The sequence below is a fragment of the Canis lupus genome, chromosome 2, assembly GCF_011100685.1.
Source record: "Canis lupus familiaris isolate Mischka breed German Shepherd chromosome 2, alternate assembly UU_Cfam_GSD_1.0, whole genome shotgun sequence".
Lineage (NCBI taxonomy): Eukaryota > Metazoa > Chordata > Mammalia > Carnivora > Canidae > Canis > Canis lupus.
In genome coordinates, this window is record NC_049223.1 from 5,304,390 (window position 1) to 5,331,704 (window position 27,315).

At 36.4% G+C, this 27,315-nt stretch overlaps 1 protein-coding gene across 4 annotated transcripts in view; it reads right to left on the minus strand.

Annotated features, from left to right (window-relative positions):
• The window catches only part of MYO3A (myosin IIIA), a 246,154-nt gene that overhangs the window by 37,666 nt on the left and 181,173 nt on the right, over positions 1-27,315 (minus strand). For all 4 annotated transcript variants that reach the window (XM_038529759.1, XM_038529758.1, XM_038529760.1 and 1 more), the window contains 7 exons: positions 21,915-21,994; positions 21,379-21,456; positions 18,190-18,395; positions 9,631-9,742; positions 7,089-7,251; positions 5,160-5,277; positions 504-1,401 (listed from right to left, as the gene is read on the minus strand). In XM_038529759.1, coding sequence (XP_038385687.1) covers positions 504-1,401; positions 5,160-5,277; positions 7,089-7,251; positions 9,631-9,742; positions 18,190-18,395; positions 21,379-21,456; positions 21,915-21,994 — 1,655 coding nt within the window. The remainder of the gene's footprint in view (positions 1-503; positions 1,402-5,159; positions 5,278-7,088; positions 7,252-9,630; positions 9,743-18,189; positions 18,396-21,378; positions 21,457-21,914; positions 21,995-27,315) is intronic.

Sequence of the window (27,315 nt, forward strand, 5' to 3'; positions counted from 1 at the left end):
GAAACATGTCTACTCATGGCACAAGATATTCTCCAACAGGGAACTTTTCTTTGTGGTTCCTCATTGTCATGATGTAACATGTAAATTTTTCCTCTTCGTTGCACGTATGTCTGAGTATGGCTACATGCCTAATTTTGACACCTAGTGATGTCTGCTCAAAATGTGTGGCAGAAAAAAGAGCATAGACTTCAGAGAATTTATAAAACTTTCTTTCTTTTTTAGCTATAATGAAAGATCTCAGATATGGAAATTAGCTGCAAAAACCGATGTTGAGTGTCCTTATTCTGTAAGATTTCTATCTTATCTTCTACTATTTCTTATGGCACATTGTTTTAAAAAATTATTGCTATTTGAATAGCAAAACCTTTGAGACATTATGGAGGTTTGCAGTTCCATAAAAACAGATGAAAGAATGAGTCAGTTTTTAATTAACTGTGTTTTCTTTGGTTACAGTGTGGTTCCCAGAGATTTCAACTAGTGAATAAGTCTGTTTATTTACATACCTGTTTTGAAAAGATTGCCAAATCACATGCTTCTTTCTCTAAAACTGCTTTCAAATCTTTGTCATTCTTTGTCCTGTTATTAAAGGATTCCTCATACCTTGTGGGATAGGAATACAAATCGTGAGGATTTCTTGCTACTTCCATTGGTGTTGCAACAACCTTTTGATTTTTAAAAGAAGACATCCGGTCCTTCCTCAATTGCTGCCTCCTTTTGTAGCCTCGGTATTTGCTCTGAATGAACACTGCTGCTCTGTCTTCCTCCTGGGCTTGGATCGTTGCTTTAGCCTGCCTCTCCCTGACTGGCCCAGGCCCTGGATGGCTTCTCTGCTGGCTGCATGCTGGTGCATTCTGGGTGACTACAGATGTCTTCTTTTCCTTGCTATTTGCGTTTTGATAAACTGACTTTTGGCTAAGACTAGGTTCCAAAGTTTTTTTAAAAGAAGGCTGCTTTGTCTCATTCTGTACTGACCAAAGTCCTGGGTAGCCTGGCCTTTCTGATAGGGCCTTCTTTTCTAGATATGCTGCTTTTGATTCTTCAAAATTCCTTTCCTCTGAATATCTCTGGTAGTAATTCTGGACCATACTGTCCTCCTTCTCCACTTTCCTTATTGTACTGTTTTCTTCCAGGTCTTTTGTGTACTTCTTTTTGGGATGTTCTTCTGTCCAAGTGTCCCTCACCAGATGCCGTTCTTGCTTAGCCTCTTCCCCAGTGATGTAATTCATTTTTTTCTGAGTTTGGTATCCTCTGTTGTTATTTTCAATAGCCATCGTGGCTTCTTCTTCAACTTTGATATTGGAAGTCTTCACTACAGATGTACTTTCTTTGTTGTTTGGAGCTGGCATGACTGTTTCATTAGTAGAGAGTGCATTTTCTGTCTGTTTCTTCACAAAAGATTCCCTGTGTAAAACATATCACATCTGAATATACAATACTAAACTGGAGCTTACTTACCTCTTCTGGCTATAACTACTTGGTAGTTATATGTAGTTATATATGTATATGGTAGTTATATATGTATAACTACATACTACGTGGTGTTGGGAGAATAGTAAAAGGGGCCAGAAGAAGCTCAAAGTAAAAACAACTCAAGTCGCATTAATCAAGTGTTTCCCAAATACTCTCTCTGGCAACAGCTATGGGCGGCTGCTCAAATAATGATAAAATCAGCTTTGACTTAGAAGGAGAAATATCCTAGCATATTTTCACTTAATGAGGCATTAAAATCCTAGGAATTTAATCACTTCAAAACATGTCTTTTTCAAAAGGAAATACCTACAGTGAAGAAAGGTTGTGGAAAATATATCTAAATTTGAGACTAGGAAGCAGGGTATGTTCACTAGGCTGATGGGCTGTATTTCATCAGCTTAAAGTATGCTGATCACAGGAAATATCTTGCAATATTAAAGAGAAGCAGTGTCCTGGCTATAGTTCATGATCATACAATATGTTGACCAAAATTGCACAATTGTTACTTTACCAATATCCTTCCAAAATTCCCTTGCCTTGAAGATAACATCTCTACAGCTCTCTTTTTTTAAGCCACATGGCTTTTTTTTTTCTTTTGATGAGGACCAAACCCTCACAAGAGCAATATGGCCATGAAAAGGGTGCTAAGGTACAGTGAAAAAGTCATAGCCTGACATGATAATTGGGGGTGGGGGTGGTTTGCCAAAAACTTTTCATTTTGGCTCAGGAAAGCCACTGGAGAATTTTGATATCTTGTATATCAAAGATATATATATCAAAGATATATCTTGATATCTGTTTGTACAGAAGGGCTTATCTTAGAGTCAAACTTGGAAAGTTATTGGAACTCAAATTTCCTAATTCCACTTGCTATTTCCTAGGCCTATGATAGCATCTTTAGGTTTACGCTAAAGAGGAGACGTAACAGAATCTCTGTTATTCTTCCAGGGACCAGAGAACTAGGTAGGGTACCAAGAACCTATAATTTCCAGAGTGGCTATGCTAGTATTTTGAATACCTTCATAATACCCCCAAAGAATGTCTATACTAGTCAAAATACAGTTAATGAGGAAAAGATAAGCAAATTAGATCACAAAGCTATAATCTAAGCAGTGTGGTATTGGCATAAAAACAAACTCATAGATTGATGGAACAGAATAGAAAGCCCAAAATAAGCACACACATTTATGGCCAATTAATTTACGAATTAATATGGGGGTTAGTAGAATATACAATGGGGGTAGGATAGTCTATTCAATGAATGGTGTTGGGAATCAGACAACCACATTCAAAATAATGAAACTGGATTCCTATCTTATACTATACAAAAATCAATTCAAAATGGATTAAAGACTCGAACATAAGACTTGAAATCATAAAACTCCTAGAAGAAAATGTAGGTGGTAAGCTCCATAATTTTGGTCTCAGCCATGGTTTTTTTGTGTGTTTGCTTTTCATTTTTGGGGATTTGATACAAAAAGCAAAGGCAACAAAAGCAAAAATAAACAAGACTACATAAAATAAAAAAGCTTCTGGGCAGCAGAGGAAACCATCAATAAAATGAAAAGGCAGCCTACTGAATGGGAGAAAATATTTGCAATTCCTATATCCAATAAAGGATTAATATCCAAAATATATAAAGAACTCACACAACCCAATAGCAAAAAAAATAAAAATAAAAAATAACCTGATTTAAAAATGGGCAGAGGATCTGAATAGGCATTTTTCAAAGAAGATTGAAGGCATTTTCAAATGGCCAACAGGTGCATGAAAAGGGACTCAACATCACTAATCATCAGGAAAAATGCAAATCAAAACCACAATGAGATATCATCTCACACCTCTTAGAATGGTTACTATTACAAAGGACAAAACAAGTATTGGTGATAATGAGAAGAAAAGAGAATCCTTATGCAGTGAGAATGTTGGTGGGAATGCAATTGGTACCATTATGGAAAACAATATGGAGGTTCCTCAAAAAAACTAAATAGCATTACCAGCAGCAATTCTACTTCTGGTTGTATATCCAAAGGAAACAAAACAATTATCTCAAAGAGATCTCTGCACTTCCATGTTCATTGAAGTACTATTCACAATAGCCAAGAGATGGAAATAACTTAAGTGTCCATTAATGGATGAATGGATAAAGAAGGTATGGTCTATGTATACAATGGAGTATTGTTCAGCCATGAGGAAGAAGGAAATCCTGCCATTTGTGATAACATGGATGAAATAAGCTAGACAGAGGAAGAAAAATACTGCATGGTATTATTTATGTGTGGAATCTGAAAATCAAAAGAAAAAGTCAATCTCATAGAAACAGAGAGTTGTGGTTGTGAAGGGTAGGTGGGGGAAATAAAAGTTGGTAAAAGGATATAACCTTCCATCTATACGATGACTTAATCTGAGGATCTCATGTAAATCATGGGACTATACATGTTTTGTAGAACTGAAATTTGCTAAGGGAGTACGTTTTAAATGTTCTCATTAAAAAAGCATAAAAAAGAACTATGTAAGGTGATGGATGTGGTAATGAATTAGATGGGGAAATCCTTTCACAATGTATACATCTATCAAATCATCATGATGCACACTTCAAATATCTTACAATTTTATATAAAAATTATACCTTAATGAAGTTGAAATTTTTAAAAAGATGAGTAAGTTTTTGGGATCTAATATACAGCATGGTGACTGTTAATGATACCGTATTATAGACCTGAAAGTTGTTAAGAGACGTGTTCTTACCACACACACACACACACAGTTGTAATTACAGGTGATGAAAATGTTAACTAACTTTACCATGGTAATTGTTTCACAATATATACGTGTATCAAACCACCATGTTGTACATCTTAAACTGACCCAGTGTTATATGTCAATTTGATCCCAATACATTTGGAAAAAAAAAAAAAAAAGACAAGGGTCCTGGGATTGGGGCTGAAATGCTCTTTATCTCTTATAAAGAGATACAACTTATTCATCTTTCGATCAACTTAAGTTTTACCAGTAAGGCAAAATCTATATACTTATATCCCTTCCCCTATTACTTACCAAGATCTTCCATGTCCCTACTGTACCCTTTGCATGTTTCATAGCAGAGTTAACTTGTGTTTCCAGAATCATGCATTTCATTGGTTATATTTCCTTTCCATGATTCTGTGAGCAATTGTTAGGGTCAGGGTTTTGTCTATTTATCTATGTGTCCCCACAGCTTAACATAAAGCCTTCTGTATGAATGAATTCAGGTGGATCTGCTAATATGCACTTAGAAATATAGATATGAAGGGTCAAGAGAAGAAAGGGCAAAGTGCCAAGCTTTGAAGATTGGATTATGACTTAGGAGTTAATGGCATATTGGTTATTAAGGTCATGGGAATGAATGAGAATGTCCAGAGATAATATTTAAATGTGGAGGAGGATTTAAATATGGAAAGAAGAGGAGGAATTAGCAAAGGATACTTAGAGTTAGGAGCAGAAATGCAGAGAGCAATCTGGCAGAAGCCTAGGAAGGAGAAAAAACTGTGGCACAAAAGGGCGGTCATTGGTGAAACGCCAATGAACTCCCAAACAGGACAAAGAACACAAGAGTGGCCACTGGCTGTTCACTGACATTTAATGGATATATATTAGAAACCTGAAAAACGTATAATGTTAAAATGGTATAAGAATGAACATCACTATACCTTTCATTTTCAAAGTTTTTCTTATAGTCAAATTTCTGATCATGAGTCTGAATGGTTGCTGTGTTTTTCATGTTAATGATTTCTTTTCTTTGTTTCCTGACTAGATGTCCTCTTGCAGCTGAAACATATAAGGTCCAGAGTAGTGTTAATCATAGTAAAGAAAAAGAAATTACTTAAGTGAATAGAAACAAATTTTTTGACCAACAATGTCAAAGGGGAAAATAGAATTAAAGACTCCAAATAGAACATGTTCATTAAAAATATTGTTCATTAAAAAAATTGTTCATTAACAAGATTCTTCTAGATGACAAGCAATAGCAAGAAAATAACTAATTGCCTTTTATATTAAGGCAAGTTCAAGGATGAACTAAAATGAAAGAGATGAAGTAAGCTGATGAAAAAGACAAAATGTATTCATTTGCTTAAAATCTACTAATAATTTACTTCAGTTATTTATGAGAGAAAGCCTTTATTATCTAAGTATATGTTTTGGACTTTTTGGCTAATTGTCCTTGGAATCAGGTATTTTTCAGAATTCTGATTTAAACTTTTTTATTTTATAAAGGTAATTCAGAGGAAACAACATATATCCTCCTTAACATTCCCCATGTCAGGGCAGCATTCCATCATCAAAAACATGAATATTTCTCCAGAAAAGTAGTATTTTTACTATGGGCAATGAATAAAGGACTATAAATATTATGTCATGTTTCATTGCCAGATGAGTTATGAAAAACCTTTTCTTTTTTTTTTCTTAAGATTTTATTTATTTATTTGTGAGAGACACACAGAGAGAGGCAGAGACCCAGGCAGAGGGAGAAGCAGGCTCCACGCAGGGAGCCTGATGTGGGACTCCATCCTGGGGTTCCAGGATCACGCCCTGGGCCGAAGGCAAGTGCTCAACCACTGAGCCACCCAGGCATCCCTGAAAAACCTTTTCTTAAGTATTTTATAAATTTCAGAATCGTGGATAAAGAATTGGATTCCAAATTATAGGGATTTGCATTTTGATTCTGTAGTGAGAAAGTACCGGCTTTTAAATCCCCAAAGAGATGAACCATTATGAACTGACAGATCTGCAACTAGAACATGAATCTTTCAAATGTTAGTGATTCTGCTCGCCATGTCAGTGTTCTTCAGAAAGCAGGCTGCAAATCCATAGTGGATCATAAAATTGACTTAGTCAGCCAAATCTAGCATCTAAAAATGAAGTGGAATAAGCTGGAATAGAAAATATCAGAGTGCATTCCTTGTAGCATGTGTGTATATAAAATACAGAATACAAAATAAAATATAGTTTTTACTATGGAAGTCCAATCAACACATTTTGAAAGATACTGTATTAATCCATGCCAGGTTTTAAATTTAGTTTCTCACAGAAAAATGGAAAATGAAACCTAAAGTCTATTGATATGTTTTAATAAAAATTTGTGAAGTATGATTATAAATATTATTTCCCTACAGTTAATAGAAAGAAATGGATGCCCTTTAACAAAATGAGATTTAATCAAATGGTAAAAAATTATGGCAAGTATAACCTTTGGAATAAAGTAGGAAAAATGTTATTGTCCAGTGGATTATAATAATGATTTCTGAGATCTATAATTAATTCAATCACTTGTCATATCTTGCACAATAGGTCAACTGTGTTTCATTGATGCTTGGCAGAAAATTGAAAAATTAAATTATTTTATTTAAAACAAAACATTCAAATATTAAAAGTGTCAATCACTAAAACAATCTGATTTAGATTTGTATAGAGAAAATATCAATGTGACAGAGTCTGGAATTAAATACAAAAGCTACATAAGAATGGAGGTTTGTAAAAAAAAAAGAAAAAGAATGGAGGTTTGTATATAATATTAGATTTTATGTCCCTCTCTAGACGTTTAATATTTTGTTATACCATGAGACCACCTGAGTGATTACCTGACTGTATTATTATAGCACTCTCTTTCCTTTTCTCCTGTATTTTTTGGTATCTTCTTGAATCCAAGAATCCTCTGACACAGGCTTGAATCAAAATAAGCTTGTCAATGGCTTCCTTTCGCATTAAATTTAACTGTTCCACATGGTAGTATTTCAGGAACACCTTAAAAGAATTAAAATAAAATACAAATAAAATTATGGCACACAAATGTGAAACTGTCATGGGCTATGCTTTGAAGAACGGATTATATTCTGAATCTTTTTTTTTTTTTTTTTTTTTTTTATTCTGAATCTTTTTAAGATTTTGGACAGCACTATCTTTTTCTTCTTTGGCCTGAATTTTGCTATACCGGTACAGATTTTTATTCTTGAAAAAAACCTCTTTCGAGAAGGAATACTGTTTAGCAATCATAGTGTCATTTGCAACAGGTTTTGCTGAATGGGCCACTAAGAGTGGAGGATGTTCAGCTCTTTTATCAAAGTTTTAGCAACATACACTCTGAGCGAAGCTAAGTTTTATGTTTTTAAAAAACAACTATTTCCCAAATTTAAAAATCTTTACAAATCTAGTTGTAAGACAGAGGACACTTATAGCTGTAGCAATTCATTCATCAAACGTTTATAAGATCTGCTGTATGTACTTATCTCCTGTGGATACAAAGGTGAATAAGGCAGCCCTCTGGGGCTTTTAAGGGGAATAAGGCAGAGAGATGGCTCCAGACAGAACAACATTCTCACTAGACCCAGTGGCCACCAATGGAGAAAGGATGGCTGACTTTCAACCATTCTAGAATCAAGAGGGATTGAGGAAATGGAGGAGCCTGACAGCCTGGAGTGGTTCTCATTTAAGAGTTTTCTACCTCCTCCAGGAAATACGAAGATTTTTTGTTGTTGTTGTTGTTGTTTTAAAGGATACACTTCCTAATAAAAGTCACCTAAAAGAGTTTATTGAATCCACTAAGAAAGTTACTTAAATTCAAATATAACAGTTGAGCCATAAGAACTGGGAACATTGAATGTAGAATCCTCTGGGCAGTTCCATTACTTAAAAGCTTGGCACCACAGGCAAACAGTTGAGCATGATAGGTTTTGATTGAATTTAGTTTTAATTTCTATGGGATTCTACATGTTAATATATTTAGTCTATTCCACTGTTGACAATTCATTTAAAATTCAGTCTGTTTAAAAAGGTCATCTATTTATTTATTTATTTTTTGCACAGTATTAGAAATGTTTCCATATTGAATATTCTTATCCATCTTAATGAGATGGAAAGGTGAAGTGGAAAAATACAAATAGCTTTGAAATGCTACTTAAATACCAGGCAGAACTGGAACTGCAAACGGCCCTTTTAACAAGTTAAAACTCCACTGGAAGTTAGGCATGTGTTTCAGACCAGAAATCATGAGATTTCAGCCTAACAAAAGTCATCTTTGTGATCACCTAAAAGAAAATGGTGTAAATAAAATACACACCTTTTTAGTGCTCAGAATCTCCCCCTTACTTAATACTGAAGTAAATAGAGATTTCTAAACATGTGGGACACTCAGCCTAAGATAAATATATTTTTTAAAACTCTTCAATTGTTTTTGGAGTAACTTCTCATGTAAACATGATGAAAATTCTCCCCGGCATCTTCTACCCCAAGACGCAACTGATACGGAAGTTTGTTTCAGTCTCTGTAGGTTTGTGGTATGGCTGGCAGTGGTTATTCCTGAGTGGTCAATTCCTGAGTACTTCTTTTCTGCAGATTGGCTCTTTTTCCATTGTCCCCCAGTGATGTGTTCAGTGTACCCGAGACCTGGTATCCTCTCTATTTCCTCACTCCCAATTTTTCAGGCTAGAGGATATTTGAGAAGCCTATGCAGCCACCTGTCTTACTTCCATATTCAAAATTTGTTATGATTTTTTTTAGTTCATTCTCTAAGAGATTAAATAAGTTAAGATCTCTCAGGGCTCAAATCTAATCCATAAACACACTGATATCCAAACACATATAGCAAGTCTACTAACAATGGTGAATATTTTGCTCCAGATAAATTTCAAGTTTATAACAGAAACAGATTTGAGAATTAGGAAAACAAATTATATCTCATTGTGATTCAGATCATTATGATTTTCTGCAGAATATATTCTGTATATGTTATATACTACATGATATTCATTTATATATTAATACATTCTGAATATTTCCTGACTATATTTGGTGGTCACAAAAAAGAGGTAATATGTCAGTATGTTGTCAGTACTATTTGAAATGAAGTATATTCACTCTAAATTTCATCTTTTTAGAAAATAAATCTTCAAGGGAAACTTTTTTTTAAGAGAAACTTTTCTTAAAAGAAACCTTACAAACAAGAAAGTGTTTAATTTTGCTGAAGAAAACCTTTATAAATTATCAACTTAATTCCGTAATTTAAGCTACAGATTCTGTAACAGAAAAAAGCCATAATATTTTCAGGCACTGTAAAACGTTACAATTCTCAGTAAATCCAACAGAATTATTAATTTTTTTTTCTGGAAAGTTACATGAAGACATTACTTTCGTTTTTCCGAGGGCCCAGTTGTCAAGACCAGCTTTTTCCAAAATGGCCGCACAGGTGTCAGGGCTCACTAGGGGCTCTTCATTCCACTTGTAACAGAGAACATGGTACCTTCAGGTGCAAGAAAGGGCTGGTTAGTATTTCACAAAGGTTCCACGCCTCAGTAGCCGGGTGGACACTTGACAGCTCTGTGCAAGGAAGGAAGAGACTCCCAGACTTAGTGCAGGAGACCCTGTAGGCATTCCCAGAACTCTAAAGTAGACAGACAAAAATCCAGACCAGTCTGTTTCTGTAAATTTGAGCACTATTTTCTCAGTTTAGTGATTCCTTTTCAACCCTCAACACCAAAATTCCCCACAAAAACTCCACTTCAGAAAAAAATCAGTTGGGTATTTTTTAAAAAAGCACCCTTTCTCTGGGTACTAAAAGTACAAGGATTGCAGTGGCCAGCACAGGGAAGGATTTTATTCTTTTCTCATCTTCACAAAAACATTTAAGCTGATCTTAAAATTGGACAAAGGAGTTTAATTCTCTGCAGACTTTCCACCCCTATATATATGCCTTTTATCACTGTATTTCCTTGAGTTATACTATGTCTCTCACTGGAGAATTTCTCTATTGGTTTAATACATAAAATTGAGGAGAGGAAGTGAGTAAGGAGTTAATGCAGGAGAGAACTGAAATAGGCTCTAAGTTTTTCAAGCTGACCAGGTGAATGAAAGGAATAAAAACCCAGTCTACCTTGGCCAATGATCTTGGGCAAAAAGGCAGTTTTCTAGAGTTTTCAACACTCCCTTATTTTTACTTAATTTCTTGGTGTAAGATTAACCTGTCAGTCTGGAGGAGACAAAGCATTTGGTAGGTTTTGAATTTTGAAACAGAGGGCATAATGTGCGGAAGACTGAGGTAGTCTGGTCAAGAGAGCAGAGTTCTGACCTTGACTATTACCTGTGTAAATTTAGACACATCAGGGAACCTCTTCAAGTACCAATTGCTTCATCTAAAAATGAGCCTGTAAATAAAATCTCTAAGTCAACCAGAGAAAGACAATTATCATATGGTTTTACTCATATGTGGAATATAAGAAACAGTGCAGAGGACCATAGGGGAAGGGAGGGACAACTGAGTGGGAAGTCATAAGAGAGGGAGAAAAACCATGAGAGACTCTTAACTATAGGAAACAAACTGAGGGTTGCTGGAGGGGAGGTGGGTAGGGGAATGGGGTAACTGGGTGATGGGCTTTAAGGAGGGCACATGATGCAATGAGTACTGGGTGTTACACACAACTGATGAAATACTGAACACTACACCAGAAACTAAGTATGTACTCTATGTTGGCTAATTGAATTTAAATTTTTAAAAAAGGGGGAAAATCTTTCAAGCAATTTGTCCAGTTTAACTGAATTAATAAAAAACATTGTTATATACACAAAAAAGAACACATTCTAGCTCCACCAAGTTTCATCCTGTTAAATTTGCAGATGAACCAGTTTCTGCTAGGCTCTTTGGAGAATCCTGGCCTCCAATGGTCTAGAAAGATGTGATGGCCATAGCTTTTGCTATTTGTGCAAATAACCTCAGGGGGTGCCCATCAGCATGCCCTCACCCACAGGCCTGCCACCTTGAGAACTAAACTTGCTCATGGACATACCATGACTGAAGAGCTACTCTGCCCTCTCAGCCTACCAATCATCTCCTGGTTTTACTTCTTTGCAGATCTAGCAGGATCTCCTGGTTCATCATGTGAGCAACCCCTTAGTGGGCTCCCTCTTGTTCATTTGTTTGCTCTGCAAACATGGCAAATCTGGGCCACCCAGTCATTGTTCTCTGCCCTTCTGTCAGGCTTTGGAAATCTGCCAGAGAAAATCACTGTTCATTTGCAGTGTGTTCCCCAGGAACCCTCCTGTTTCCTGAGTCAGCCAGGCCCACAGAAACACCCAGAATCCTACTTGGTGTCCATCACCATGTTTCTTGCTCAATCTTTACAACTGTTTAATCTCTGTTGCCCTGTTCTCTCCCAGCTCCTACTCTCTGCATTGCTCCTGGGAGATTTTAGCAGAGGCCACCAGACACAAGCTTTGCTGATCTGTCCCCAGCTATGGATTGGCTTGTCCACTTTGGATTCTGCTCTTCTTCAGAGGAGGAGACATCCATTCCTCCCCCTCTTCTCTCCCATGTGTCAATCCCTTTTCTCTCTTCTGGCTCCTTCCATTTAGCACAAAACAAACCCTCCACATCTGTCTCACCTGAAACCATTCTCTGCCACTAGCTTTGCAGATCAGTTGAAAGAATGCTTAAAATCACTGTCTCCATTTTTTTTTTTTTTCACTTCCCATTGCTCTGCAGTTCCTGGAATCAGATTTAGTTTCACAGTAAGTAGTAAGGACTCTTCTTTAATCACATGAGAAGTTTCAGTGATGAAATCTAAAGGGATGCCTTTCAATCTGATCTGAAGTGTTCCCTTTGTAGCACTGGATACTGATTGCCTTTTTCTCTGGCTTGAGTGTCCCCATGTTTGCATCCCACCTTGTTTCCCTGCTTCTTCTCCTTGTCCATCTCCCCAACATGCTTCCTATTTAGACTTGCCACTCAAATCTTAGTGTTCTCCACTGTTCCATTTCTTTCTAGGCTCTCTCCACAGGTGTCTCATTTACATATAGAGTTCCAACCATTCTCCAGTGGATGAGTCCTAAATCTTCATTTTCAGCTCTCTTTCCACAGACTCTAAACATATCACTCCTGACTGCCCGCTCCGCACCCAACCTGGTTATCCCACAGGCACCCCAAACTCAGCAAGCCATTACCTTCCCTCTCTTCTGCTACTTCCTATCCCTGTGAATGCTATCACCCCTTTTTCAAAGACGGTAATGCTAGAAATCCATGTGTCATCCCATATTCTTCCCTATTCTCCACTCAGTGTATCCAACAAGCTTACAAACCTCTCTGAAATTCATTTCTTTCTCTCTTTTCCTGCTGCCATTGCCTTGAACCTACTTCATCACCCCTTCTCACCCTTCCATTCTCTAATTGCCTTCCAACTGGTTATGTCCATTCTCCCTCCCTTTCCTCCCCTAGCTGTGTCTGAATTGTCTTAACACAATGAAAATCTGATCATGTCCTTTCCCTACTTGAAAGTCTCCAAGAATATCCCAAGCTCTAAGCTGTGATGGCAAAAAGAAGTGCTTTCAAAAGCTGGGCACATGACGTATATAAGTTGGTGAGCAGCAGAAATGTAGGAAATGCAAAGGTCATACCTGCCAAAAAGTAGTCATTTAAAATTAGTTGACATATATGAAGATGGGCATGAAAGCTCCCTCCTCCTTTGTATCCCTGCCTGCCTTTCCAGCCTCATTGTTTGCTAGTTTCTATGGACAGCTTGAGCTCTGGTAATAAAAGCTATTTAAAATTCTGCCAAAAGGCCATGTTTGCTCATGCCCCTATGCCTTTGTATGTGTTTTTCTCTGCACATCTTTCATCCTCATGGCTTGTTCCTTTCAGGAAGACTTACTCTTTCAATATTCTAGAAACTCTCTTAACGTATCTTTAATGAATAGACTAATTGATTAATTGACATTAAGATGCAGTGGTGGGTGTCCACTGCATACTTGGAGCTCACGGGTGATAGCTCTCACTCGGGTGCCTGTGTGCTTCTGCTCCTGCCAGGTGAGCTGTGTTTGCTGCCAAACCTGTTTATGCCAACTGCACTTGAGGTGACATGATTCAAAAACATATTATGTAAACTAATGAACTATGAGTGAGGAAAGCCAGAGAGTTGTTGCCACAAAACTGCATTAAATTCTTTGGTAAGACTTCCTAAAGAAGTGGTTTAAACCTTATGGAATTAAATGTGGACCAAGCCATTACAAAGGGTTGAGGAGAATCTTAAGAAGCAAGAAATATTCAGCCTTATGATTATTTTACAAATATCTTTAACTTCCTGCTTCATCTCAAGAAATAGTAACTGGTGGGACGCCTGGGTGGCTCAGCAGTTGAGCGTCTGCCTTCAACTCAGGGCATGATCCCACGGTTCCAGGATCAAGTCCCACATCAGGCTCCCAGCATGAGGCCTGCTTCTCCCTCTGTCTATGTCTCTGCCTCTCTCTCTCTCTGTATCTCTCATGAATAAATAAAATCTTAAAAAAAAAAAAAGAAACAGTAACTGGAAATCATAAATAAGGGGTTATGGATAGCTTATGTAAAAAAGCCAGTAAACTCTGGTTAGTGGACTTTTATTCAAAGAAAAAAATTGAGCCTATATCAAAAGGTTGAAAAATCAATATATGTTTATGTTCTAAGTTATGATATCTATGGTATGTACTTATATATTAGTTTAATCATTCTTTGCTTTATCTGAATTTCTACTATAATCTAAGAAGTCTTCTGTCCTCATTTCCACCATCTCCATGTTATGCTCTGAGTGTCCTGAGCATACTTTTATTAAAGTATCCACTATTCTTTCATTCACTTGATAAATATTTACTGAGTACCTACTATATGCTAGGCATCCTTCTAAGTGCTGAGGACATAGCAGTGAACACAGCAGATGAGCACCTTTGTTCCTGGAATTTACATTACATTGTACGATAATGTACATAATTAGGTCCCTGTTCCCCACCAGTAGTCTGTGAGTTCTTAATGTCAGAAGTTCTTTTATTAATCTTTGGATCTTCAATCTTTGGGATAAGATTTGGGCTAATCTTTTTATCAAAGACTAGAACATAGTGGGTACTCAATTTAATATTTGCTGAAGGACTAATGACCTGCCTCTGGGAATTGCTGTGAAAATAAACACCGAAGTAGATCAGAAGTAATTTATGTAGGAAAGCCCCCAGACTCTTGCTTTGTTGCATCTCTTGTTTTAAGGACTTGTTTTAAAGCCAACATACTGGCTCTGCTTTGTTTTTTACGGGCTAGCTTCATGGTTTATGTTGTGGGATTCAAGACCATAGGTAATAAGCAATATTGGGAGCTTGGAGTGGAGGCAAGAATAATAATGAAAATATTATAAATAATATGTATTGATGACACTAGGTTCTATTAATATAATTCATATATATATTATTTCATTTAGTGGTCATAACCACATATAGAGTGGATACTATTACCATTATCCCAATTCACAAGTAAGAAAGATCAAAGCTTGAAGCTTATAGCAGTTACTCAAAGTAACTTTGAACAGGATCACACATTTAGATAGTGACCCAGGACTGGGGTTTGAACTTGGATTTTCTTTCATTTTTTTCTCTTCAGACTTGGTTTTCTGACTTCAAAGCATGTGTACTTACATACTTCACTATACTACTGCCTTCAATAAGTTTTGGTTGAGGGGCACCTGGGTAGCTCAGTGGTTGAGCATCTGCCTTTGGCTCAGGTCATGATCCTAGGGTCCAGGGATCGAGTCCCACATCAGGCTCACTGCAGGGGCCTGCTGCTCCCTCTGCCTATGTCTTTGCCTCTGTCTGTGGCTTTCATAAATAAATAAATAAATAAATAAATAAATAAATAAATAAATAATAAAATCTTTTAAAAAGTTTTGGATTATATGGTCTCATTCATTTGGGGAATATAAAAACTAGTGAAAGGGAATAAAGGGGAAAGGAGAAAAAATGAGTGGGAAATATCTGAGAGGGAGACAGAACATGAGAGACTCCTAACTCTGGGAAACGAACAAGGGGTGGTGGAAAGGGAGGTGGGCGGGCGGTTGGGGTGACTGGGTGATGGGCACTGAGTGGGGCACTTGATGGGATGAGCACTGGGTGTTATGCTATATGTTGGCAAATTGAACTCCAATAAAAAAAAATAGTTTTGGTTGAACTAGAGCTCTGGTAGCCGAACCATTGTATAGGTGCCTCGTAGAAAAACGGAGCTTACTTCAGTGGCTTCTTAGTATAAGGGTTCATTTGAAATATCTACACTAAACATCCCGTGCAAAGTTCATGTTGTGTATCTTCCCTTAAGATTATTTCTTTGTCACAAAACAGAAGTGTTTATCTACAACAGAATGGACAAAGAGTCTGATGAATTCTGCATCATACAGAGGGTTACTCAAAGACTAAGGAAGGACAGACAATTATTTACTCCTATTTACACATCTACAGGGCCTTTGCATATTGTTCTGCCTCCTAAGGGTCTTTGCCAATTTAGATGACAGCTTTCAAATCAGTGACAGAGAAAAGGTTTAGCCTTTTATTTCTGGAACTTGTATTCAGAACAGCCATTCATGTGTTCTCTGTATACTGAACTTTTTTTTCTACTCCTCGCTTATCATATAGTAACTTGATATTCTATATAGCATGGGACTTTGAGATACATTTACAAATTTATTCTCACTTCTGATCTTCTAAGTAAGCAACTTTCAACTACCATATCATCAAGAAAATAGGTTTAGTTCTCCTTACTGTCCACATTGTAAAACCATGGATAACTGAAACTATAAGTTTAATATAGCATTTGAAGCTCTCTCTACATAATTTTTAAGAAGATTTTATTTATTCATGGGAGACACATAAAGAAAGGCAGAGACATAGGCAGGGGGAGTAGCAGGCTCCCTGTGGGGAGCTTGATGTAGGACTTAATCCCATGACCCCATTCAACCACTGAGCCACCCAGGTGCCCTCGAGGTAGTTTTAAAATGTGTTGTACTCTGCAATGGTTAGCATACCCCCAGCGTGGAGCCCAACATGGGGCTTGAACTCAAAACTGTGAGATCAATACCTGAACCAGATTAGGAACTGGACACTTAACTGACGGAGCCACCCAGGTACCCCAGCACATTACCTTGTGCCTAAAGAAAAGGTCATTGAAATTCCATGGAAATTATAGTAATATTATATTAATATTATTTATACTAAGTTTTAAGCAAGTTAAAGATCAACTCTTCTAAAAAATGAAAAATATGAAATTAGTTCACATTTTGATTTTAATTTTAAATCTGAAATTCCTTCGTATCAAGTATGTTTAGGTTCTCTGTCATCATGAAGAAGTGGTAGAGTTTTCCTCATCTCTTAAGGTGCTGAAAATGAATGCCTTTCTTATCTTTTTTTCTCAATTATAAATCAGAATGAAGTATCTACTTATTTCCTAGCTTTTAAAAGTTATTTCTTAAAAAAACAAGCTAGGTAGTAATTACTTACTGAATACCTGAATGCTTCTAAACCTGTTTTGTGGTTTTTTTTTTTAAATTTTTATTTATTTATGATAGTCACAGAGAGAGAGAGAGAGAGAGAGAGGCAGAGACACAGGCAGAGGAAGAAGCAGGCTCCATGCACTGGGAGCCCGACGTGGGATTCGATCCCGGGTCTCCAGGATCACGCCCTGGGCCAAAGGCAGGCGCCAAACCGCTGCGCCACCCAGGCAGGGATCCCTGTTTTGTGTTTTTTAAAAATACCTTTCTTTTCTTTTCCAGGTGTCCAAAGGGGTGAGAAAAGGCAAAAAACTACCACAGATACCTGAAAATATGAAAATTTGCAAAAATAATTGGAATTTTCATTTTATTTAGGAAGGGTGTAGATTACCCCAAGTAAAAGAATGCTTGATACAGGATAAGACAATGTTTTGTTTTGTTTTTGCAGGGAGGGAGTAGAAACTTTGCTTTGTTCTTAACCCTAATTCCTGGAAAAGGCCAGAGAATGTTACACATAGAGAATTCCTTAAGTACTAGGTTTCTCCTGAAAATTGTAATATTTGGAAAACAAACCAAGTTTAACAGCTAATAGTAATCATAGAATTGATAAATATCAGAAACATGGGCATTAAATACATAAGGTACTGAATCTCTATATCACCACAAATGTATTACTTAAAATATATTTAATATATAGCCTAATTCATTTTACATTAATTTCAAATACTAAAAAAGGACCTCTTCTACCAAATTGAGTCTCTTTTTGTCTTCTAAATACTGTTAGAGATAATGTCTCATTTGATCCTGCGAGCAGTTCCACCAGGCAGTCATGGCAGATTTATTAAACGAGGGGAAAATGAGGTTTGGTATAGGCCATGGTTTCTCGATCTCAGCAGCACTGTTAACATTTTAGGTTGGATAACTATTTGCTGGGCGGGGGATGGGGGGTGGGGGCTTTCCTGGGCCTTGTAGGATGCTTAGCAGCATCCCAGAACTCTATACACAAGATGCCAACAGCAACCCCGATCCCACCAGTTGTGACAACCAACAAGGTTTCCAGACCTTAACAAATGTTCTCTGAACAGGGGGAGAATTTCCCTCTCTTGAGAATCATTGGTACAACCCAAAGGTCACACAGCATGAGCGCTGGGATGAGAACCCAGGCCCTCTAACCACTCTGTACAGAAGCTTAGGCTTTTCAATCATATGCCCATGACATGTATCCTACGCGACCACACAGGATCTTCCAGATGAGAACGGAAACTTCCAGCCTTAGTTACTTTCTCTTTCAATGCAGAACCATTTACAGAAACAAAATACCTCCCTTCTAGAACACCTAAGTGATTCTTTTTCCTATGTTGTTTCCTAGAATTCTTCTGATGAATTTCTCTACAAACTATATATTATATGGAGCTTTGAAAAGAAGTCCACATACCGCTTTATAAAGTTGGTGAAAAGTATCCGATGTGAGTATCCCAGCCTTCGAATTCTTGCTGTTTCCAGAATTCCTGTGTAGCGAAGCTGTAGGAGAACTTTCTCTTTGTCATATTTTCTTGCCTGACGTTCATTATTTGGTTTGATGCAACGGACAAAGTGAGGTTGGCCCACCACCATTTTGGATAACAAATCCATTAGGGAATACTATAATATGCAACAAAAATAAATTTCCCAGTGTAGCATACAGAAACTTAAGTCTTTTTTTTTTAATTCTAAGAAAAAAAGCCCTGAAAATTGGATGTTACATGTGTTCACATTAATTCAGTCGATGGAGGAAAACCCGTATTAATGAAAATTTTATTTGTAGCATATTTTTAAAAGTACAGATTTACTCATAAAAATATAGAGGCAATAACTTGGAACTTAGCTATTAAAAGGTTGCCTGTACATTCTTAAAGCAACTTTAATTAAGAGATGAAAATACTTTTCATATAATTTGTAAGTAATTATATCCTCTCACAGAAGCTTGCTGATATGTAATATTTAGGCATACAATTTAATTTCTTGCTTACACTATTAATTTCCTTGTTCAATTCTTTCTTTATAGAAAGTATGAAAGTAAATCTTCAATGCCTGTCAGAATCATCTCCTGGTTTAAAATAAGGAATGAGAAGTTAAAGCAGTGTCACAAATAGGATATAGGAGTTACAAAAATAAGCAAATTCATTTAAGTACTCTAATCTACTCGAGTTTGATAATTGTGCTATTTATTTTAGAATTTCACATTTTTATTTGAATTTTATTTTATTTTAGAATTTTCAAAGTCACATAGATATGAAAACTGTGTGTTCAGCAACAGCAACTACGGGATAGCTAAGTATAACATATTAGGACGTTCACAGCTCAACTAAAAGTGGAATCTCAGAAAATGAGGATGTTAAAGACCAGCGCTGCAATTTACTGGCAAGGTAACAAATGTATAAACATAGACAGCTGGTGTCAGCTGGATTTCTTTTAGTGTTGGAAATATAGAAGCCTACGGTTACAAATCCAGAGCAAGCCAAATACTGGAATTACAAAAATGATAAAGCCCTGGATTTGCATGACTGCTTCTTAGGCACTGAAACTCAGATGTGATCTTCTGATCCTTGCCACTTTGGGGCCCCTTTTCATTACACTTATCTGTGAGCCATCATTCCTTCTGTAGCCATGCAAGCACCTGCCAGGTACTGGAATTAACAGAAGTGATTCACTTGCTGTTGGCATTCTGAGCAGGAGCATACTACAATTTAGGCACTGGTTTTTCCTAGGGACCAAGGCATGGTGTTACACTACGTTCACTGTCTGCAGAATGAAAAATAACTTTTAAAAAAACATTATATACTCTATGGAATGATCGTCTATCATTTTTCACTTCAGCCTGAAGAGTAAAACGATCTTATGAACTAATGTTTTAAACATACACACAGTGTTTGATGTCAACAACAGTGGACTGATGATGGTCTTGGATAACTCACTTAAAAAAAAAAGGAAAATAATCCATCTGCAAATATGCTTGGTAATTCAGCTCTGCTGTGGTCCTGGTGTAAGGTGAATGTATCAGCAGCAAATGTGAGAGATATTAAGCATATCTTAATGTACTAGGTGCTACTCAAAGATGATTAAGCACACACTGTCTGCTATGAGCTTAGGTCTTGAAATATATTAAAAAAAACTATTCAGCTATTTTTAAAAGTATTTCATGATTCTGTTAGAAAACTAGATTTACTTACTGAATACATATAGTAAATTTAGCCTAATTTCCTCCGTTTTTCCCACCTTAAATGATACTATTAATAATTTCCAATTTTTAGTTGGTATTTTCTCTATATTCATTGGATTCATATTATTTAATTAAAATTTAAAAAATTTCAATTTAAAAAAAAGATTTTATTTATTCATTTGAGAGAGAGTGAGGGAGAGCATGAGTAGTGGAGAAGGGGAGAGAAGGAGGGAGAAGCAGACTCCCTGCCAAGCAGGAAGTCCAATGTGGGGCTTGATCCCAGGACTCTGAGATCATGACCTGAGCCAAAGGCAGATGCTTAACTGACTGAGCACCCAGGTGCCTCAATATGATTTTATCAGAAGAGATAAAAAAGAACAGACACCAATAACAAAGGCAGGGTTATCTAGAGTTCTTCAGAGCAAAGAGGAAATAAAGTACTTCCTTTCTGCCTTTTCTCCCATATTGTCCAAAGAAGAAAAGTAAGAAAGGTCACCTGACCCCATGCTAAGGACACAGTGATTGACTTTCTTGGCATGTTACCCTACTTCCCTGGCATCCGTTCTTCTTGCCCCGTGCTTATACCAGTTCTATTTTTCTTTTGAGGTTTTCATCTTGTCTATGTGCAGAGAGATATGGAATAGACATGGATGCTCAGATTTAGCCCATCTGTCCACTCTAAGATTATTTAGGAGTGGGATGGAGAAGTGATAGGTAGTTATCACAGCACTGAATTAAAAACCCTGTCAGGTTTTGTTCCAGTGGAAATGCGTTTGGTTCTTTGGACAAATTTTAACCAAGGTGTAAACTTCCATTAAGACTGACTCAGTATGCAATAATTTTATAGGTAAAATATCAAAGCAAACCAATCCATAGGTTTTTGGCAGTACTCTCTACTATAGTCTGTATTTAACAAATAATAAATGGAATATGATGAGAATTAACTTTTGCTGATAGGACTCTGATATTTATTACTAGCTTTTGATCTGTACTCTCAAAATTAATAACCTTCCTGGGGTGCCTGGGTGGCTCAGTCAGGTAAGCCTCTGACTTGATTTTGGCCCAGGTTATGATCTCATGGGTTGTGAGATCGACTCCTAAGTCAGGCTCTGTGCTGGCATGGAGTCTGCTTAGGATTCTCTCTCTTCATATTTTTTTTTTGAAGATTTTATTTGTTTATTCATGAGAGATACAGAGAGAGAGAGGCAGAGACATAGGCAGAGGGAGAAGCAGGCTCCCTATGGGGAGCCTGTTACAGAACTCAATCCCAGGACCCTGGGATCATGAACTGAGCCAAGGGAAGATACTCAACTAAGCCACCCAGGTGTCCTTCTCTCTTTTCATCTTGTTCTTCCCCTCCCTGACTCTAAAATTAAAGAAATAATGAGATTCCTAAGCATAACACATCATAATTTAATATCTTACTCTAAAATATGATGCAACTGTTTGTGTCTTCATGTTGGTTGTCTCTATGGCACGACGTGTGGCTTCTCCAGTTTCATCCTATAAAGACCAAGAAAGACAGTGATGCTTCAGTATCTACTCTACTTTATGATCTCCAAGGAGCACATAGAATTTCCTTCAAGTTATCATGGTCTATAAATTCAAATACATAAAATAACAAAATGTTAAAATTTTTACTTAGGGTAATTGTTTTGTCAGTCTCATTGGAATTTTCATTGGTCTTTTAAGGAATGTGAATATCTCAGAACTTAGCTAATATATTTTTAGTTGGTTTTAGTGCAACATTAAAATGAGCTAAAAAGGAAGAGTTAGGAATGTATCATAAATGCATGATTACTTTAGTAGCTAGCAGTAATATGAACATAACTAGTTAAGCAGAAAATAAAGATCAAAGAAAGAAAACCTAAAATGTGGTTTACTTTTAAGAGCACACTCAACACTGCCATTATAAAGGTTAGATTCTCAGATTCACTGTCATGCAAAATGCATTTTCTTACCTTTGTCAAGTTGATTGATTTTTCTGAAATCCTCATTTGATAATTTATTATATTTTTAGTTTTAGAATGTGGCAGGTTACCTGTAGGAATGGGGATGAAATTAATATACATTTTAGAATCCTTAATGACTAGAAGACTTTCTTCATTTACTTAAGTATTAAAAAAAATTATTGATCCCACAGTATTCATCCTTGGTTTAGTATGTATGAGAAATTTAGGGATAAAATAATATTATATAAAAATTTGTAACAAATTTTAATTTCAGAAAAAAAATCCAGCTTGGAGATTAGAAAAAGTACAGGTAAGTGTTAGGTTTCCTTTAATTGCCACAAGATATGGTGTGATTCTAATAAACAGAACAATTTGTTTCAAGTGTGTATGTGTTAAATGACTTCTGAGATTTTCTTTAATGCAAAGGTAAGCTTTACAATGGGCCTTAAAAATCATAGGGATTATTAATTCATATGAAGTGGTTATAAGAAAACCAAGAATGGTTGAGAGCAATGGATGTGTTCAATCTAACATTCAGAAATAAGTGCGCCTGGTGCTAGGGCTACTTATTCTTTTTAAAAAGATTTTATTTATTTATTCATTCATGAAAGACACACACACAGAGAGAGAGAGAGAGAGAGAGAGAGGCAGAGACACAGGCAAAGGGGGAAGCAGGCTCCACGCCAGGAGCCTGATATGGGACTTGATCCCGGGTCTCCAGGATCACGCACTGGGCCAAAGGCAGGCGCTAAACCTCTGAGTTACCCAGGGATCCTGCTAGGGCTACTTAAATGCACACAACGAAGGTATAAAAATATTCTAGTGTAGTGAAAAATTATGGCCGCAGAAGCCAGGCAGACCTGGATTTGAATACCAGCTGTGGTACTTAAATTGTGTTGCCCATGGATCATTTTCTTAGTCTCTGAGCTGCGTTTTGAAACCACATCAAGGGGATAATGCTGTCTGCCTTACAGAATTTTGATGACATGTGACAGTATGTCTGGCACATGGTGGGCACAGAAATGTTAGTTCACCTTCTCTCCTGTTCCACCCCTCACCAAGCATGATAAACAACCCACAATCTAAGAGTTCATCATCTCAACAGTAATGTTTAAATATATCTCCAGAATTTGGTATCACTTCAGAAAGATTATTATTTTCCCTCTCATTCTTTTAGGTGAGAAGTAAAGGCTACATACTTTTTGTTTGTTTTTTAGAGTGAGAGAGAGAGAGGGCGAGAACATGTGCATGCATGCCAGGGTTGGGGGCAGTGGGAGAGGGAGATAGAATCTTAAGCAGGCTTCATGCCCTGCAAGGAGCCTGATTCAGGGCTCAATCTCACAACCCTGAGAAAAAGTGACCCAAGCCCAAATCAAGAGTTGGGCACTTAACCAGCTGAGCTTCTTAGGCGCCTCAAGGCTACATGGTTTTTTGTTTGTTTTGTTTTGTTTTGTCTTTAAGGCTACATGTTTTGACAAATCCTTCACATTCTTTGTGGTGGCAAAAGGCTGGCTCGGGGTAATGATGTGCATGGGACCCTGCCTGGGTTGTGGCTGGCAGTGCCTCTGCTCTGCTGTCTTCCCCCTTCCCTTGTTCCCAGGAAAAGTGCTGCAATGGATGTGTGTGCTTTTACACTGGGCTGCACACTGACTGTTCACTATTCAAATGTGAAACTTACTGCAGACAGCAGAGTGGACAGAGATAGTAAACATAAACTTCAGAGGGGTGGCTGTGGACTTCCACTTGTTGTTTGTTTTTTATTTAAGGGAAAGTTTTAGAAAAATTTACCAAAATTACTATAGACTTGGAGGTTGCTTGGAAGCATAATAAATATACAAAGGACTAGTAGCACATTAATTAGAATAGACCCCTTACTTAATAAATACCATTACTTAATATTAGCCAAATAAGAGCTAAAAATTTAAGTTTCTCTAAAAACTAAGCAGCTAGAGGAAATTTACTGAGGGATTAATCATTTCAATGTAACAACACTTATACATTAATCAACTATTTAACAACAAAATAAATGAAAGCCTTTTAAAAATTCATCAATGCATAGAAACAGGAACTAAAATTAGCATAGATCTTATTTCAGAAAATATATCCACTTTGCCTTTATAGTAGACCTGATAAACAAACCTGTAATAAACCAAGGTAGAGATGTGAGCTGTAAGGAACTATGGTACATTTCCCCCTAATAATGGCTGAGCTGTATTTCATATTTAAAGTTATACATGCAAAGGGCTATGGTTATCTTAGAATCTTGGAGACAGCATAATACAGGATTGAAAAACCCAAACTTTCAAGCTTATTTCTAAGCCTTCCCATAGGGGTAACACTGGGAAAGCTGCTAAACATTTTCAAGACTCAATGACTCATCTGTAAAAGTATTCCTCCTCAGAGTGTTGCTATTAGGAGTAAATAAAAGTACTCAGTACTTTTTTGCAATTTCTAAACAGATTTCTATATTATTATTGCTGTCATCATTATTATTATGTTTGCATTATCTAGGTGAATACAGAACCCAAATGCCTCTGATATCTTTGAGATTCAGAGTCACTATCACATCTTTGATTGTGAAGTTCTCTTCTCCCTGGCCAGTGAGACATGGTGCTGATAGGAAACAGAACATAGTGTTGAGAGCCTGGTTGCATATTTTATAAGGGTAGAAAACATGAGATTAGATGCACAGGTCATTAGCATTAAAAACATTCATGATGTAATGCAATCATCACCACCATCCATGTCCATAACTTTTTTCATCTTGTAAAACTAAAACTTCATACCCATTAAATACTAGCTCTCTATTCCTCCCACCACCAGCCCCTGGCAACCACATTCTGTTTCTGTCTCTATGTCTTTGCCCTAAGTACCTTATTATGAAGAATTAATCAGCATTTATCTAGATATAACAGTTTTTATATGCTGTACATCAAGCAGTACAGGGCACTGATCCTTAAATGAAGGGAAACAAATAAGGTGAGCCCTATGATTACTCCAGCTTTCCGTCTAGAGGTTTTTTTTTCTTTTTAAAGATTTATTTATTTATGATAGACAGAGAGAGAGAGAGAGAGAGAGAGAGAGAGAGAGGCAGAGACACAGGAGGAGGGAGAAGCAGGCTCCATGCCAGGAGCCTGATGTGGGACTCGATCCCGGGACTCCAGGATCGCGCCCTGGGCCAAAGGCAGGAACTAAACTGCTGAGCCACCCAGGGATCCCCTGTCTAAAGAGGTTTTATGCTGAAATGAGGGGAACCCATGTGAAGACTAGGGAAAATAACAGACGTAACCAAGATAAAAGACATCAAATAGTCGAGTCAGTCAAACTCAACCATATCAATAATCATATTAAATATAAATGGTTCAGAATTTAGAAAAGCAAGCCCACTACATGCTATCTACAAAAAAAACCCACTTTAAATACAAACATAAAAATAAATTGAAAGTATTAAAAATGATATATCACTAACCACTTAGCATAAGAAAGTTGGGAGTCTTTATATTAACAGGCAAAGTAGGTTTCAGAGCAAAGAATATTACCAAGGATAAAAAGCATCATTTAATAATAATCAAGGGGTCTAGTCATCAAGAAGATATAATCATTCTATATGTTTATGTGTCCAATAGATCTTAAAAATACATGAAGTAAAAAATTATAGAAATGAAAGACAAAACAGGTAAATTGACAATTATAATCAGATATTTCAAAATTTCTCTCTCAGTAAGAACCAGGTGAGAAAAAACCAGTAAGGATATAGAAGATTTGATCAATACTATCAACCATGTTGACCCAATTGACATTTATATCACTCTCCACCCAGCACAGTGGAATACACATTATTTTTAAGTGTAAATGAAACATCAAACAAGATATACCATATTCTGGGCCATAAAACATGTCTCAGTAAATTTAAATTGATTAAATCATACAAAATATGCTTTCTGAGCACTATGGAATTAAAGGCAACAACATAAAGATATGGAAAATCCCAATATTTCTAGAATTAAAATATAATACTTATAAATAATCCATATAAGTACTTATATTAGAAAAGAAATGTTTTCTTACACCAAGTACCTAAGGTCTCACCTTAGAAATTAGAAAATGAAGACAAAATAAAACCCAAAGTAAACAGAAGAAAGGAAACAAAAATGAAAAATCCAAAAGAAAGAAAGAAGGAAAAGAAAAGGAAAGGAAAGGGAGGGAAATGAAAGGAAAAGAAAAGGAAAAAAATCAAAATAGCAAAACCAACGGAGAAAATCAGTTAAACTATAAACTATGTGCAGGTTCTTTGAGAAGATCAATAATATTGACCAATCTCTAGAAAGAAAATCAATCAAGAATAAAGTGAAAGAGGACACAAAAGATTCAGATCAGGAATGAGAGAGCTGATAAAACTTGATCAGGAATGAGAGAGCTGATAAAACTTCAAGATCTATAGATATTAAAGGATAATAAGGGAATACTGTAATCAACTTTTTGTTAATAAATCTCACTACATAGGTGAAACAAACAAATTTCTTAAAAGATACAACCTACTAAAGCTCATTCAAAAAATTAGATAATTTAAATATCCTTCTATTTGTTAAAGAAATCGATTGAATTTGTAGTTCAAAACCTTTTCACAAAAAAAAAAACCTTTCTGGTCCAGATGGCTTCACTGGTGAATTCTACAAAGGAATTTAGAAAGAAATAATACTCCACTTTTCCCGAAAATTGAGGAAATCATTTTATCAGGCCAGTATTACTCTGATCCCAAAATTAGAAAAAAATTATAAGAAAACTATAGCCCAATATCCTCATGGACATAGATGCAAAAATTCTTAACAAAATGTTAGCAAATTTAATCTACCAATACATAAAACTCCAATGCATCATGACCGTGTCAGGTTTTCCCCAGGAATAAGAAGTTGACATAACATTCAAAAATCAATCAGTGTAACTCATATTTACAGATTAAAAAAATAAATGAATGATTATCTCAATAGATGTAGAAAAAGCATCTGACAAAATTCAAATATGCATATCTGATAAATACCCAGAAAACTAGGAATAAAAAGAACTTCCTCCTCCTGAGAAAGGACATCTATGAAAAACCTATAGGTAATATCATTTTTACTGGGGAAAAACTGAATACTTTCTCTCCAAGATCAGGAATAAAGCAAGAATGTTCATTCTTACCACTTGTATTCAATATTGCTTTGGTGATTCTGGCCAGTGCAACCAGGCAAGATGAAGACATAAAAAGTAGAATAGAGAAGAAAGGGCAAACTCTTTTTTTCACAGATGACATGATCATCTGTATAGAAAATCCTATGGAATTTATAAAAAAAAAAAAAGCTAGCTAGTCTAATAAATGAGCTTAGCAACACTGCAGGGCAAAAGATCAATCCACAAAAAACCAACTGGA